The sequence below is a fragment of the Lupinus angustifolius genome, chromosome LG04 (assembly GCF_001865875.1).
Source record: "Lupinus angustifolius cultivar Tanjil chromosome LG04, LupAngTanjil_v1.0, whole genome shotgun sequence".
Taxonomy (NCBI): Eukaryota; Viridiplantae; Streptophyta; class Magnoliopsida; order Fabales; family Fabaceae; genus Lupinus; species Lupinus angustifolius.
In genome coordinates, this window is record NC_032012.1 from 3,580,252 (window position 1) to 3,598,326 (window position 18,075).

The 18,075-nt window shown below is 33.5% G+C and overlaps 2 protein-coding genes across 2 annotated transcripts; both read left to right on the plus strand.

The window, feature by feature from the left end:
- On the plus strand, positions 1,346 to 6,654 carry LOC109344550. Its single transcript, XM_019583315.1, has 10 exons — positions 1,346 to 2,656; positions 2,774 to 2,929; positions 3,080 to 3,175; positions 3,614 to 3,699; positions 3,793 to 3,856; positions 3,964 to 4,030; positions 4,127 to 4,275; positions 6,188 to 6,282; positions 6,394 to 6,460; positions 6,544 to 6,654. The coding sequence occupies exons 1-10, from the start codon at positions 1,346 to 1,348 to the stop codon at positions 6,631 to 6,633; spliced, it is 2,181 nt and encodes a 726-aa protein (XP_019438860.1). The 3' UTR covers positions 6,634 to 6,654.
- LOC109345146 (ran-binding protein 6-like) lies at positions 9,334 to 17,396 on the plus strand. The gene is made up of 20 exons (XM_019583967.1): positions 9,334 to 10,953; positions 11,063 to 11,269; positions 11,817 to 11,921; positions 12,116 to 12,181; positions 12,275 to 12,442; positions 13,149 to 13,223; positions 13,320 to 13,447; positions 13,541 to 13,634; positions 13,724 to 13,790; positions 13,866 to 13,972; positions 14,064 to 14,120; positions 14,287 to 14,460; positions 14,595 to 14,690; positions 15,030 to 15,115; positions 15,218 to 15,281; positions 15,374 to 15,440; positions 15,539 to 15,687; positions 16,949 to 17,040; positions 17,150 to 17,216; positions 17,301 to 17,396. Exons 1-20 carry the CDS (start codon positions 9,412 to 9,414, stop codon positions 17,385 to 17,387), a joined length of 3,498 nt encoding a protein of 1,165 aa, XP_019439512.1. The 5' UTR covers positions 9,334 to 9,411; the 3' UTR covers positions 17,388 to 17,396.

Consider the following 18,075-nt stretch of genomic DNA (forward strand, 5'->3'; position numbering starts at 1 on the left):
ATTGTATATAAATAGCTTGGTCCTCTATTCTGTTTTGTATTCAATTTGAGATCAATATTAACATCTTTCATTCAATTTCATCCTTCAAACTTTTGTTCTTGATTCTCAACTTCTCTCATTTTCATTCCATCTTCTTCTTCTTCATTCACCATGGAAGTGCCATTTTCACAATATTAGAATTCAGATAGAGTGGTGACATTTATGGAATACTCACGAGGAGAGTGAATATTAGTGACTCCGAGCTTGGGTAAAAGATAGCTAAAGTTCCTGGTTCTAATGTTTGAATGAATAGATCAACAAGTTGTTAATTTACAAGAAGGATGGTTGGCTGAAGAGCATCATCATTAACAGCTTCTTGTATCATATTTAGTCTTGTAGAAGCATCTAATAGATTTGTGATTGCGTTTGAAGTACACTGCAGATGCATATGATGTGCTCTTGCACCGTGATTCAACAACACAAGTGAAAACAGTATATGAGCGGGAACTCTCAGAATTTATACTGGTTTAACCTATTCTCAGTATTTAGCGGGAACTCATTTCTAAGATTTTCCACATAGACACCAGACTTGACATCTTCTCTTATCTGAAGGTTTCTTTGATTTGGATCTTACATATCTTTAATATGCTCATTGTATATCATGATACCTCAATGTTAATAAAATTGAATAATGTAAACACACCAATTTTACTATAATAACTTTACAATGCTTTGATGCTCCCTTTTTGAGTTTGACGGAGAGTGGTCACATTCCATAAACTTGGACAACAATGGAGTGCTTTATGGTGGTCATGATGGACACATCAAAGGGAGAGAAACATGTGAGATAATAAGAGGTGGTTTATGACCGTTGAACAGAGCTTGGCAGTGGAAGATACTAGGATGGAACAAATGTTAAGGTCAAAATGTTTTAAATTTGGATTTGCCATTATTATGTTCATATATTATGGTTCTAGAAGTCTTCAAGACCATATCATAACCACAATATCCATCCTATTTGCTTGTAATCATCTAAACTATTAAGTTTTAGGAGTTTCTTTCTGAAAACTCGGCCAATTTTTAAAACTTCGGGCTATAAAATCTAGTATTCATCTCCAAAATCTCCTGCATCTGCCACTGTTATTTTATTTATTATTTTCAAAATTCATACTACATTCTTGTATATAACCAACATTCACCAACCGTTTTTTAGAAGAATAGTTGACATGACCAATCAATCTCATCCGGAACAAAAATATAGCGCTTCCTTTTAAATCAATTTTCCATATTTGACCGTTACTTTTTCCCTCCAAAATCCGCTTTTGAACCTTCTTCTTCCCTTTCTCTTCTTGGAGCTTCCTCAACAATGGCATCTTCATCACTGCGTAACCCATACGACGACCCAGGTTCACCACCTACGCCAGAACAAACCTACTACCAACGAGTTTCAGAGAAGAGACGTAAATCTGAAGCCAACAGAAACCAATCCCTGATCCACGGTTTCAACCTAAAACCATTCGCCACATTTTTCCTCGAATCAAACGACATCGGACCACTCTTAAACTTCATTCAAACCCCAAACAACTCCAACAAGAGAATCTTGGAATCCTTCTCTTCTAATTACCCTAACTCATTCTCACTCAAACTCTCCAGGATCCTCTCACTCAACCCTCCCTTTGGCATTCGACACAAGACTGCATTCCTTCTCGAAGATACTCTCCTTATAACAGAAAAAAACAACATTCGAAGAATCCGTTGTGATATGTTCCTTGAGCTGAAGCACCTTATTCTTGATCCTTTCAAGATTGAACTCGAGGAGCGGTTATTCTACCCGTTAACCGCAGCGATAAGCGATCTTGCTTCTAGAATCTATGAATTTTCAATTGGAGGTTGGATAGAACTTCTCGAATACATAATTTCATGCTTTTTTTCTTTAAATTCCAATGATGAGGACTCTGTTTTGAACCAACGAAAAGGGTTCATGTTGTTAGCAGGATTACCAGAAGATGTCTCGGAACACACAGAGTTTTGGAAGAATCATTACAGTGCTCTGTTTGAGAATCTCGCAGCGCGAATGCTTGATGAAACTAGTAACGAGGTTTTACAGGCATTGACTTATGATGCATTGCATACAATGCTGAAAATTGCACAACCTTTAGGGGAATATGAAATTGGGGGTTCGATCTTGTTGATAATATTGGACTGCATAGATCAACACTGGAATGAAGAGACTGTGCTGGGAAGGTTTGAGGATTTGGCAGATTATGTTTCTAGGGATGTTGATCAGGTCTTGAATGGGAAAGAGGGGAATGTGTTTCGGGCGATGGTCCAAATTGCAGAGAAGAATGGCGCGAGCAAGAAACTAAGGATTGCAGCAGTTGAAGTTCTTGAGGGTCTCAATGAAGATAGAATTTTCATTATGGAGACAATAATAAATGAAATTTCTGATGTGGATGTACAAAGGGGTTTTAAGGTTTCTCTGGACATGATGTTTGAATCTGATAAAAAATGTATCAAATTTGGAAAGACCTTGTTGAATTGGCTCTGTTTGAAACGTGATGAAAATTCAGTGTTCCGTTTCTTAGTGGAGTTTCTTAAAACAACATACACAGATTCTAAGGATTTGAGGAAACGTCACGCTGTAATGATTTTCATTGCTGGACTTGTGAATGTAAATGTAATGTGATGATTTATCGATCTTTGATTCGTTTGATTCATGCAAAACACTGTTGGGTAAAACTTTTTTTGCCCATCTAAATATTTTCCTCTTAAACATAATAATGTCTCTTTGCAGATCTCAGATGATTCAGTTATTGCCACTGAAATAATCAGAATGGTTGCTGAGGAGATAAATCATATAATAAGTATTATTATTGACAGTGAGAGAGCACAAGAAGCTGATCCTTCTGAAGGGGGAAGTGAATATTTACCAGATGAAGAAATAATTCAAGTTATGTCTTCAGATTCTTCTTTTCTGATATTTAAATACTAAACAATTTGTAGAATTCTGCATATCTTTGTAAATTAGTAGCTTAATATTTCCCTTACATCCATTGATATGTAGAGTGGAATAATAAATAATTCTCTTAACTCATTACAGAGTTCAAAGCTCTTAATATCATCAATAACTGGAGCATTAAAAGGTCAATTATCACCATATGCTGAAGAACTTTTTACAACTATTGCTCAACTTTGGGTAAGTATGTTCTCCTCTGGTCTTAAATGGAAGATCTAATTAGCTACTCCTTGTGTATACATAATTGCTGATTGTTCACTTCGGCTCAGTCCTGTCGAGTGTAAACCAGAAGAATATAATCGTTAGATGCTTATAAATGCATATGCAGGGAGAGAAAGATACGAGCCCTCTATGAAGAGCTAAGAATATCTTTGATTTCCTTATAATTAGTGTCACAACTCATTAGAGGATCGACCAAAAAATATAGAAAACTCCTTTTGTACTTGTAAATGCAGGCACATTCAAATGTCAAGTAGTTATAAATGAAGAGATGTTCATATTCAACTTAGAAGGTGTTGCTATTATTATAAATATTGTTATCTCTTTAATGTAAACTTACCGTATTGGGAAGTTATCGTCTCCTAAATTTTATTATTGCTTCTGCATGGAGTTCGGCAGGGCAATGATTTCCCAGATAGAGTGAAAGCAATTGCACTTTCCCTTTTTAACATTATTGGGCCACATTTCCCAGATAAATTGCAGATGTAACTCAGCTTTCTTTCCCTTTGGTCTTAAATTATGGCTGCACTGTTGCCTATAATTATAATATTTCTCGTCTCTGAATACTATTTGAATAGGTATCATGACAGATATACTTGCGAACTCTTGAAAACAAGGGACAAATGTCTTCACACACAACTGGTATTGGCTAAAAATCACAAATTTTGTTTTTTATTCATTCATTTAGAATGTTTTATATTATTCCATTCTATCATTAAACTATGTTTTATAAGTAATGATTCGTTCAGGAAATTGCAAGGGGGATTGGTATCTGTGCTAAGTATGGAGGACAAAAGTTCAAAACAATTGCTAATGGTAGCTTCTTTAAACTCATAGAAGTAAAAAAGTACACTAAACCTTAAGTATATATACCTGCTTTGTTGAACGTGAATAACTACGGGCTTTATGCAGTGGCTATCTCCAAGTTATACTCTCTGATAGAACATGAACAATCAATTAAAGGAGAAGAATCTAGGGATGGTGCAATGATATCTGATATGGCAGTTTCAGCTCTTGGGAAGATATGTGAATTTCATCATAAAAATATTGATGGCCCTGAGGTAATAATCTTATAAATACCAACACTGAACATATTTCTATGTATGCATGTCATTTCCAAACCAGTTTTACAGAAAAGGAGTTACCTTTTTTTAAATAAAAGAAAATATCTATCAGAAGCCTAAAAATAAAAAAAGAAGCCTTTTACCAATAATATCCAACCAAGAGGAAAATTTGAATTTGATTCATAACAGACACAGAAGAAATGTCATTTAAGGCCGTCTTTTTCTTAAGAAAACTTCAGAGGACTTACTTACACTGCTGAAGTCCCTGGCAGCACAATTCCTGTTGTAAAAAGATAATTTGATTGAGTATATATAAAAAAGTATGTACATATGAGTTTGAAGCCTAACTCTAATGTATGCAGTTTGTCTGTGTGTGAGGAGATTTGAGCCTAGCTGCTAGCAGGGCAGGGAGACACTCACTTATTGCCAAGTTATGTGAGTATCAACCTCTGTGCAGATTTTTGTTCTGAGATGCAAAATGAACTGCTCCATATGAGTTTGGAGCTCCCAATGTGGTAGATATTGCTTTTATATATTGACCCTTCAGTGCATTCTTTTATATATGAGGAATGCTATCAACATTCTTTTTAACACATTCTTTTTTATTGGATCACCTTTCACACTCTCCTTAGGGTCTGTTTGCGAGTTGGATTTTACAAAAAAATAAAAGATTTCATAGATATATAACAAGTATATTTCATAGCTCCCAAGTCTTTCCTTTCCCTTCTTTTTCCTCAAAAATCTAACTCACAACGGATTCTTAAAGTTTGATTTAATAATAGGAGAGAGTAAAAAATTGTGCTGCTAGCATCTCTTTATGTATATGGGTTTCTCTATCAAATTAGGACATTGGAGCGGTCTTTGTACAATAATAAGTTGGCTTTTAAGCTGATGGAAGCATTATTCTTCCGCTCTTGGATTCACACTCTAAAGCAGGATTGCAGGAGCAGGATGCTGGTTCTATAAAGTTCCATTTATGTTAAAATGTGTCAACTCCAAATTAATATTTCTGTACAGCTGTTCAAAAACTATAATATTACATATAATTCCTCATAAGAATCTGCAATTTTATTAATAGTATACTTTACCTAGTAAGATTAAAACTTAATTGTTATCTCTGAAGCATGGATTCGTCAAATACCTCATGTGTCGCTGTCCGACACGTATTCGACACGGATACGCTCGGATTCGCGAATGATACGTATCCATAGAGTATCCAAAAATTAAAAAAATAAAATAAAATAAATAAATATCAAGACACGTATCCGATTCTTTTTCAATAAAATATTGGATATACAGATTCATTTTCAGTAAAATATAAGATATATAGATTCGTTTTCAATAAAAATAGGATAAGATAAAGTGTTTTCATTAAAATATGATAAGTTAGATTTGTTATGGAGAACAATAATTTTCAATTTCCAATATATTTTATACTTTGGATATATTGATTTACACTTATAATTTTATCATATTTTGTATGTTTATTATTTTATATGTATATCCCTGAACGTATCGTATGCTGTATTTTATAAAAAATGTGTGTCGTCATATCGAATATATATCATATCCAAGCCGTGCTTCTTTAGGTTGATGTTACTTAACTCATAAGAATCCACAATTTGGGTTACATCGCTCCTTTGTGCCTATTAATGCTAAAACTTAAACAGCAAACTGTATAATTAACTACATTCTTCTTAAGATGGAACCACCATGAATTCTACAGTAATAATTTAGACTACTTTTTTGTGTTCTATTTAATTAAGCCTTCCCTTCATTATATATTATTACTTAGTTATCTGTTATTTGGTCATATTTGTTATAACCATGCATGTCTAATATTGTTCTGCAATGTGTACTACTTTGTCACCATTTAGTTTTCATAATCCTCAACTATAATGCTGTTCAGGAGGTGATTCGGACTTGGTTAAACTTCTTGCCATTAAGGAATGATCTCAGTCTAGCCAAAAATGTACATGGACAACTTTGTAAAATGTTAAAAAGGTGTTAAATCATTTCCAATTCTCTTACTGTTGTATTATATTCAAACTCAAATTATTACATCCATGCATAGGTATACATGTTGAGCTAATTCAAAGTTGAAAACTATAACAGGGAAGATGTGGTCGTTTTGGGGCCTGATAATGAAAATCTTCCTAAGATTATTTCCATTTTAAGCACGGTAAGTTATACTTATCTCTTTACCTTCTCCTAATTGATATGAGGATATATTTTAACGGCTCTGGTAAATTATTTTTGTGGTAGATTTTATTACAGTGTGATGAACTTGCGACTAAGGAAACTTTGTCAGAGATAAATGTGTTCCTGGATAAACATGATGGTGATCAGTCTTAACTCGATATATCAAGCACTGTTCCTGCACTAAGTTACTCAGTATATATATCAAGCACTTTTCCTATGCTAATGCTACATCATCATTCTAACTATGCTGCTCCAATTTTCTGGTAGTAACATTTCATAAATCAATGAGGTGCAAAACTAATTTTGGATTGCACAGGAGACAATGAATATTTCAATATTCAAATGTGTAAAACAACAGTCAAATACAGATGTACAGCTTTAGAAAAATGATGAGACGGTTTCAGATTTTGTTACTTGTATCAAGTTCGTTGATTGTTGTTTCAATTTTTTGCATTGAGCTCTAAGAAATTAAGTTAGACCTTGAAGTCATATCCATCAATCATATTAATCCATCTTGTGTCTAACATGTTAAGGGTCAATTTGACTGAAATACGGGTGAGCAGTAACCAACCCGACCTGCTCATCTCATATAGTTCAATCATGATCGGGTCCGAATAGGATTGGATCTCATCAATTTTAGAATCGAATTAGAGTTTAAAAATTTGACCAACTTAATATTTAGGATCAGGTAGAGACCAAGTATGACCGTCCCACCTGTCTTTTGGAATTTTTTTAGATGAGATTGTGTTTGGTTTCTAATAGGTAAAGTTTTATATATTTTACCTATTGTTTTTAGATGTTCCATATGAACCACATGCTACCATCCATATGAACCACATGCTACCATCCATGAACTGCACGCTTCCAGGATCTGATCAAGCTCGGCCGCGTCAAGAGCCTCCGGCTTCTCCACCAGCAAGTGCTTTGTCTTCTCCGCAGCCGTCACCACCCACCGCATGTGCAGCCTCGTGGGGAGGGTAAGTTGTTTTTGACTGTCAGGTTCTTGCCTTGATGGGAACTTCTCCTCCATTACTCACTTGGTAAGTTCAGCTGCAGCAAAATACCATTTCAAATTATTTATTGATGGGTAAAGAAAGGTGTTATTTAATTTGTTTTTTCAAGGTTATTGTGATATTGTTTTCTTAAAAAATATATATTCTAAAGAATAAATTATGTTAAGTAGGATTCATATAGATGTACCAAAATGATATCAAGATTATAAATCATTATTACTTAAACCATAGGACTAAAAATGTTTGAAAATATGATTTAATATCTAGTAAAAATTGTTTTAAGCATGATCTTGACTAGCAAAATTAAATTGTATGAGTATATATGATATCATATGTGTAGAAAATGTTTGAAAATGTCATCTAATATATCAAAAAGATTGTAAGTCATATATTTGGTATTGTATAATTGAATTCTACGATATAAAATTTACATAAGATTGAGAAATTTTGTTGTTATCGTAGGAGTAGAAATGTTTCAAAATGTCTATTTTTTTTTGTATAATTAAGACTATTTTATACCATTAATGAATTAATCTCTTTTGGGTTTCTCCTCCTAATAAATTACATTATTAGAAATCGAATATTTAAATAAAATATCATATAATATATAGGAAAATGGTTAAAAGACATATTCAATCTTATAGAGTTGAATGGTACCACATATGATTTAAGTTAGTGTACAAAATTATTATCATGATTGACATTATAAGGCTACAACTTAGGAATTTTTTTTGAAGTTATATCCAATTTTGTTTAATTGAAAGTACTAAGTAAGGTTAGGATAAGCGGACGAAAATGGTATTATAGACCTCATACAATTAGAAATGTTTGAGAATGTGATGTAATATCTAGTAGTTTTAAGTCATATTCAAAATAGTGGAATTGAATTGTATTGAGTAAGATTCATATGTGTATACAAATAGTATAAAGATTGTGAATCTTTATTTTAATATCACAAACTAGTAAATGTTTGAAAATGTCATCTAATATCTAGGAAAATGGTTATAAGTTATATTCAGGCTTGCAGATTGAATTATAATGAATAAAATTCAGATAGGTGTAGGAAAATAATATAAGATTGTCTTCAAAGAACAAGAAAATGTCTATCTAATATTTAGGAAAATAATTTAAACTCATATTTAGTCTTGTTGAATTGAATTATATTGAGTAGGATTCACATAAGTATGCTAAAATGATTTCAAGACTGTGAACCATTATTACTGATATCATATGACTAGAAATGTTTGAAAATGTCCTTGGAAAAAATCTAAAACATATTTGGTCTAGTATAATTGAATTGTAGTGACTAAAATTTACATACATGTATAAAAATGGTATCAAGATTATGAACATATTATTGACTAGGGATGTTTAAAATTTACATATAATATATAGGAAATATGTTTTGAAAGATATTTAGACTAGTGATTTTTTAAGAAAAAATATGTAATATTAATACAAGTCTAAGTATTTATAAAACCAAAAAGTATTAAATATAATAATTAAAAGCATGTATGAGATGTATCTAAGTTTAGTTGTTATGACTAAAATTAAAATTAGTTAATTTATAAGAAATAAAAAAATTGATGTATTGAGGTTAAAATAAAAAATAAGCTAAATGGACATTATGATGATTTGCTCTTCATTATTCACTCAGTATCTTTTTATCCAAAAATAAAATTTCAACAAAATAAATATAAGGATTTAAAAAAACCATGTACTAAAGTTTGATAAATAAAAAATATATCAAGCCTTATTATTATTTTATTAATCAGTAAAAACGTGTTCTCCAACGGTTTTTTAAAATATATCAAACCTCCACAACAGAATATAGCGTTTCCCTCTTAAGACAGATTCCCCTATCAACCGTTACGTTTTCCCTCCAAATTCCACCTTTGAACCTTCTTCTTCTTCAACAATGGAAGAATCTTCAAGCTCTAGGCGTAGAAATTTCTCAACAATGGAAGCATCCTCAAGCTCCGAACCACCTCGTCCTTCCTCACCTTCCTTCTCCCCACCATACTCCCCACCATACTCCGCACCATACTCCCCACCTTTGCTCGATTCTCCACCGCGTGACCCCAATGCTCCACCGCGCGATCCGTATCGTGACCCGGATTCACCATGTCCACCTAGAATCCCCTACTACCAACTAGTTTCAGAGAAGAGACGGAAAATAGAATGTAAACGAGACCAATCCATTCTCCACAGCTTGGATATTCAACCAACTGCTACGTCTCTCCTCGAATCAAACAGCGTCGAATTACTCGAAATCTTCATCAATGAAATGATCCAAAATCCTGAAAATAAAAGTTTAGTTCAAATGTTTGATTCACTTGCTTTTCATTATCCTAACTCATTCTCACTCAAACTCGCTAGGCTTCTTTTACTTGACCCTCCGCTACGAATTCGAAACGAGGTTGTTTTGCTTCTCAATGAGACTCTCGCCCAAACGCACCGCAATGACCTTCACAAAATTAGTAGTGGCGTGTTGCTTAAGCTCAAGGAGTCTATTCTTGAGTCTTTCAAGATTGAGCTAGAGGAAGTGTTACTCCCTCTTATGAGTGAAACAGTTGCTAACCTTGCTTCTAGAATCTACGCTTATCCTTTAGGAGGATGGTTAGAGCTTCTGCAATACATTGTTTCTTGCATTTCTTTGAATTCCTATGATGATGACTCTGTTTTGATGCAACGTAAGGGGCTTATGTTGTTAGCGGATTTATCAAGTAGTAATGTTCAAAATGGTGATTTTTGGAAGAATCATTACAGGGACCTATATGAGAATCTACTGGCCCGGTTTGTTGTTGAAAATCCAAATGAGAATTTACAGGCTTTGACTTTTAATGCATTGCATACAATGATGGGAATGGCGCAATCTTTAGGGGAATCTGAAATTGGCAGTGCTATTTTTTCGATGCTATTGGACTGCATAGGTCATCACTCGAATGAAGATATTGTGCTGAAAAGGGTTCAGGATTTGGGGAATTTTTTTCCTAAGGATGTTGTTGGAGTCATGAATGGGAAAGAGGAGCGTGTGTTCCAGGTTATGCTTCAAATTGCGGAGAATGAGGTTGCGAGTGAGGAACTAAGGTATGCGGCAGTTAATGCTCTTCAGGAGCTTGATGGAGCAAAGGTAGGCCTTATGAAGAAATTAATAAAGGAACTGTCGTATGATGATGCACAAAGGGTTCTTAAGGTTTCTTTGTATTTTTTGTTGGGTATTGAAGATGACCCTCTATGGTTTGAATTTGAGATGAAAAGGAGTGTCTTTGCTGGGCTCTCAGCAAGGTTCAAACTTGGAGAGTCCTTGCTGAATTGGCTCTCTTTTGAAGGAGATGGAAGTATGATTGTTCCTATGGCAATTGAGTCTCTTAAAACAACATATTCAGCTTCTATCGATTGGAGGAAACGTCATGCGGGAATGATTGTCATTGCCGCATTAGCAGATGGGCAAAAATATGTAATTTAGTTTATCTTTGGTAAAATATAATAGCATTGTCATGAAGCCAACCTTGATGTTGTTGTTATTTAATATTCATGTATGTTTATGTTTCTTAAATACCATGCAGGAAGTTATGATGTGCTTTGTGGAAATTGAGAAGTTGCTTATTGAATCTCTGCATGATAGGCACCACCGTGTGCTTTGGGCTGCTATAAATACACTTAGGCGTTTGACTGAACGTAGTCTATTACCACAAGCCCATTACAAGTATCATATGAAGTTTCTCTCTGAACTAATTGCTATCATTAAGTCTACCTCATACCCCCAAATACAGGTGAATGAAGAGTTACTTATTTTCGGTTACTGTTAGGTCCCTCTGGACAGCATAACATAGCATAGAAATCCACTTGATTTATATAAAATATGTTAAATTCAATCTTGACATGGGGTTAGTCACTACTTGTGTGGCACTGTCAGTTCCCTATACTTCTTCTGTTACATGTACTGTCATTAGTTGTTCCAAAATCATACATGAATCGTGGAAGTGCAGCTACCATTACAGTCTTCATGCATAGTTATTGCAATTGTTGTCTACAGTAAAACACAATGGCTAGTGATAAATTTGTACAGTAATTTTCATGGAAGAGACTAGGAGCTTTGAATATTAATAAACTCACACCAGGCTTCGTGGGAGATATAATCGCTTATCATTTTTTCCATGGTTAAACCTTATTAATTATTATTTCGTATTGGAATCTGTACAATTATGATTTATCTTTAATTGTTATAAAAGTTTATTTGGATAAACTATTTCTCTGTATACAGGGAAGCATTACTTATTCAGTTGACAAGATAGCTCTTTTTATAAGTACTTTCTGCAGGTAGAAGCTGTTCTTGCTATTCGTTTGCTGGTTACAAATTGTCACTTAGAGAGCATGGCATCTTTTGGGGAAGAACTTGTGATAGTAATGCTTGAACTTCTTAAGGTATATTACCTGCAATTTTCGCTATCAGCTTCTAATCTTACATAGTTGTGCTTATGAAATCATCGCATATGACTATTATCTATTTGATTCTTTCTATATATTACACACCATATTGATGTTATCTCACCCCTTTTTTATTTGGCTTCTGACTCTATATGTGGTTACATTAAGCTAATTGTTTATGTGAGTTTCAGAATGAAAAGGAGAAGATACAGGAAGAAGCTGTGGATACCCTGAAATCAGTTGCAGTTTTAATACCGGTATATCTTTAATATCTGAAGCCCAATCATGGTGCAGGTTTGATTGCAGTAATCTATTTTCCAACATGAATTGATGAGTATTGTTGCATGCAGACCAATTTTCGTAAACACTGCAATGCAACAACGATAACACTGTCAGCCATCCTGTTTGAGGACCATAGCATACCAAAAAAATTGCTCCGTGCCAAATCTCTAGAATGTATCAGTAGTATTCTCTTGACAAATGCATTTGTTGACTTCAATAAACAGGATGCTGTTGATGTAAGTATTTCTTCTATTTCCAATTGTTTGGTTCTTCAAAGAAAAACTTCTAAGTTGTTTCAACCCATTTTAATTTTATTATCTACTTACATAAAGCATAGAATGTTCAATACTTCTACCTAAATTTTTTATTTAAAGTGCAGCATAGTTTGACAAGAAAGAAGGAGAATTGGTAGGAGTGTGATTTGTGGTTCCATCTTACATTTTCAAAATGGGTCATACGCATAGAACTTATCACTGCATGGCATTTTGAATTCTTAATATATGTGGAACCACTGTTTAAAAAATGGTTACACAAAAACGAAATCAGATGATTAATGGATGAAATAGCTAAGAACTAGAAGTATTTGGAACTAGTGTTGTTGGTTGAATTGAAGCTGAAGCTATACTTTTCAATACTGTTTTTCTAAAATAAAAAATGTGTCTCTTTATTTGATGGATAATCTTGGTTCAGCTTATATAGAAACCAATAATCGAAAAAATTATGATTTGAAGTATGGGGAATTTTATAGATGGAAACATGAAGTGTGCCTTTTGAGGTTATGCAGAAATGTTTGTAAGATTGTTGAAGGCTCCAAGCTTAATCTAGCTCTACCTTATGATCTTCAACATATCATTCAGAATCCATGTTAAAATTGTGTATAGATTCTCATAAAGGATGTCAAATAGTTGTCACTGTTCTAATATATCTTGTAACGTTTTGAAGTTCATGGACTCTCTCATGTCACTCGAAGGAATATTGCACAGAAGAGATTACTTAGTGAGAACACACATATTGAAGGTACAATTATGCTTGTTTGAATTCAATAATAGATCATTTATTATGCGGACTCCCCCCAGCCTCCCTACTTTTAGCTCAACAGCAATCACTATGCAGGCACTGGATCAATTCTGCCAATTCCTTGGACAGGATATTGACAGCTATATCATTAAGTTGATGCCTATGTTGGTTCGGTCTGCTCAACTTGATCTTGACCTGAAGTCAAATATGCCCGCCAATGATAGGTTTGACTTTTCATTTCAGTATTACAGGGATCAAATATTTCCCACTAGCATTTTAATTTTATGTTCATAAACAATGAATGTACTCATTTGCAGTTCTTTGTTCGAAAATGAGAGAGTTCAAGCACTTAATGTACTATCAAACTTTGCTGTTAGGTCATCAGAAGTGTTTTCCCCTCATATGCCCTGGGTTGGTCAGATACATATAATTCTGATTTGCGTAAAAGATTTTATTTACCTATGATAAGCACATGGCTAAGCATGTATTCAAATGTTTAGGTCTCTAAAATCTTTCGGCGCTGGCTTAGTTGCCCGAGTTCTGAAACTCAAAAGGCTTCTGTTTCAGGTGAATTTAATACAAGATTATTTGACATTTGTATGTAGCCCTTGTTTGATAAAATAATTTAATTTCTGTTTCTAGCTCTTCCAAACCTATTGCTCTCAGTAAACTCAGGTGAAAATGATGAACTGAAGCAATGTACTTTGCATAACTCCATCGTACAATCTCTGGTTGAAGCGCTACACAAGGTATTTGGTGCTTATTGTAATCACTTCGTGGTATACATGAAGAACAATTTCGTTTAGTTTAGTGATTTGATATTCAAGTTACTACATGCAGGAAACAGATGATACTATGTCTATAAGCATGTTAAAGACACTCCTCACATGCATTCAGGTCTGTTCAATATACTGTAAGATTTTATTAACTGTATATCATCTTGGAACATAATTCACTAACTTTTTTTTGCCCCTGATCTAATGCACACTTCAAAATATTTAGATCTTGGTGAGATATTTAGGTTATACTTTTTCTCTTACAAACAATGAATGCCTTAATGCAGATCTCTGCCCCGGCTTTCACCCCTGAACTAATCAAGATGATTGTTGATGAGATAAACCATATATTAAGTATGTGGTCTCAAAAGGTTATTGAGAGCGTGAGAGCACAAGAAGCTGGGATTCCTGGGACTTCTGAAGGGGAAAGCGAATATTTACCAGATGAAGAAATAATTCAAGTTGTGTCTTTAGATTCACTTCTTCCTTTTTAGTTTTCCATACAACTTAGTTTTTGGTGTGATTCTGTGTATCTTTGTAAATTAGTAGCTTAATATTTCCCTTACAACTACTGTTAATTTTTTACTCATTACAGAATGCAAAGCTCTTAATAACAACAATGGTTGAAATATTTGAAGATGGATTATCACAGTTCGTTGATGACCTTTTTTCAACTGTTGCACACCTTTGGGTCAGTATGTTCTCCTCTGATATTCATTCTGATTTAGCTGTATTTCAAAGAGAACACATATGTGCTTATCCTGAGACACTTGCTCATATATGCAGTTTCTGGCATGATTATATAAAAAAGTTACTATATTTGTCAGTGTGTAAATATAAAAGGTTAATAATGAATGTAGAGTGGGACTTAATAGAAGGAGTGGAGGATTAGGCTAGAGATGAAGGTTATGGGCCATGTAGTATGAGCCTTGGATACTTGTCTAGAATGATTGATATATGTTTTATGAAATCTTTAACAGTTATCTTTCCATAAATTTCATTATGCTTTCTTCTGCATGGTTTTTGGCAGGGCAATGATTTCCCAGATAGAGTTAAAGCAATTGCAGTTTCCATTTTCAACATTATTGCACCAAACTTCCCAGATAAATTGCAATTGTAACTCCACTTTCTTTTATCCGTTCTGTCTTAAATTATGACTATCACTGTAGTGTTCCCCATAATTATAATATATTTCCTCTCTGACTGCTATCTGAACAGGTACCATGACATATATACTTATGAACTCTTGAAAACCAGGGACAATAGTCTTCATGCCCAACTGGTATTTGCAAAAAATGTGCAATAAATCTGTTTCTTTACTTATTCATTTAGAACGCTTTCCAATCTTTGTAATTTTGATAATGATATTTTCAGGAAAGTGCACGGGGGATTGGTATTTGTGCTATGTTTGGAGGACATTATTTCAAAACCATTGTTAATGGTTGTTTCTTCAAACTCTTGGAAGTACAAAAGAACACTAGCCCTTAATAGATACACACTTTGTTGATTTTAACTGACTAGTTATGGGTTATATTGCAGTTGCTATCTCCAGGTTATACTCTTTGATAGACAATGGACTCGCAATTACAGGAGAAGAATCCAGGGATGGTGCAATGATATCTGATATGGCAGTTTCCTCTCTTGGGAAGATATTAGAATTTCATCGTGAAAATATTGATGGCCCTGAGGTAACAATCTTCCAAATATCTTGTCAATTGCCTATTGATTATTATGATTGGTAACCATGTCTTGTTCAAAAACTTGCAATGCAACTTTTTTATACTTTCATTGTCTTAGATTTCTATTTATTTGCGTGCAGAGAGAACTAAGCACTTGAACAGTCCATGTATGGAATTCTAAACTTATGTTTTATTGAAGGGAGTTGCCTTTTTCAATAAAACATAAAATATCTATCAGAAACTTAAAAGGCAAAAGGAAGCCTTTTACAAATAATATCCATCTAATAGGAAATTTTAGTTTATTAATAACCGAAACAGAAAAAAAATGTCATTAAAAGGCTCCGTCTTTTCTTAAGAAAACTTCAGAAGGTTTACTTACACCTCTTAAATCCCTGGCATCACAATTCATGTTGGAAATGCAGTGTCCTGAAGTTTGCAGTTTTCTGGTATGTGTGAGGTTGGACCTAGAAACTAAGACGGTAGATGGCCAAAGTTTATTGCCAAGTGATTGACCATCAAGCCAAAGTTTAGATGGCTTAAGGTTTGGACTTATTACAACAAAATAACAAACTATGATACGACCAAATTCCAAGGTATGCGAGTATCAACCTCTGGTTTGGACTTAGTTTCTTGCCCATAAGATGAGGGGATACCCTTTATAGTACCAAAAAATGTTAAACTTAAGAGATTCAAGCTAGTAAACTAATACAAGTGTCCTAATTTTCTTTTTAATTTTCAAGTAAAAAAATAAATGGAAAATACATTCTGGTGTTCTCTTCATAAGATAGGACACTGAAGTGGTCTAAAGACAATAATACATTGGTTTTTTAGCTGATGCAAGTATAACTCTTCCAAGCTAGGATTGGCACTCCAAAGCAGGATTGCAAGAGCAGGACATTGTTCTATAAGATGTTCTGTAAGTTTCCTTTATGTTACAAATTAAGAATAATATGTCAGGTCCAAATTAATATTATTTATATGTTAAAAAGTCTAATGTTACATATAATTCCTCATAAGAATCTACAATTTAATTAGTAGCAAATACAATAGTTCTGCAATTTATAATTTTGTGACAAATACCAAAACACAAACATGATGCAAATATTCATACATTAACTAATGTAGTGTATAGATGATTGTTATTGCCTAAAACTATTTTTGTGATCTATTTAATTATGCCTCCCATTCATATTTGTTATCAGCATGCTTGTCTACTATTGATCTGCAATGTGTACTGTTTTGTCACCATTTTTAGTTTTTCGAGAAGCAGGTAATTCAGGGCTGGTTAAACTTCTTTCCATTAACAACTGATCTTCATGAAGCCAGAAATGCACATGGACTACTTTGTAGCATGTTAAAAAGGTGTGAAGTTAATCTTATTTCTCTTTCTGTTGTATTATAATCAAGTTATTACATCCATACATACATAAGTACACATGTTGAACTAAGCAAAAGTTGAAAACTATAACAGGAAAGATGCGGATGTTTTGGGGCCAAATAAGGAAAACCTACCTCAGATTGTTTCCATCTTAAGAGCAGTAAGTTACTCTTACTCTTGACTATCATTTTGGTAAAATATATCTTGACTATCTTTACCATTTTGGTAAAATATTTTCTTGTAGATTTTACTTAGGAGTGAAGAACTTGTAACTGAGGAAACTTTTGCAGAGATAATTGAATTCCTGTCTAGTCATGATGGTGGACTGTAAAATATTCCTCCTCTTACTCTTGGGCTTCAGTTTCCATGTAGTGTAATTAGCATTAGATAAGGGAATACTTTGATATTTGAATGTGTAAAGAAACAACTTTTCAGAAAACTGATGATAATGGATTTAGACCTAAAGTAACATTTATGGCAATACTTATTGAATGGAATGTTACTGATTATTTTTTATAAATATTAAAAAATGAATTTGACCACTGATTCTATATTGGGAAATCCAGAACTAATTTCCTATGAGACCTATTTCAAAAATATCTTTATTATATAAAGTAAGATATCACTTTATGAGAATATCACTAAATTTCACCTAAGAATACAATACAAGCTTTCTAGTATCTCACTAAGAATTAGACATGCCCATATTGGCTTAACAGACAAAATTCAATGTCTTCTCGTTTTAAAACGGACTAACGAGCTTGCAGGCGGCCCGCAAACATTGTTGAATAATTAAAAAATTCATATAATAAATAAAATAAGGTAGTTGAAGATAAAAAATTAACAAAAAATTTGATATTTATATGAATTGATCAAATCACATTATATTATAATTTTTTAGAGATTAAAAATCACATTACATAATAATTTATTTGAATTTTTTTTAATTTTTCCTTAAATATTGTTTGTGGACCACCGGTGGGCTGCCCGCATTGCCCAATGAAAATGCCTGCAGGCTT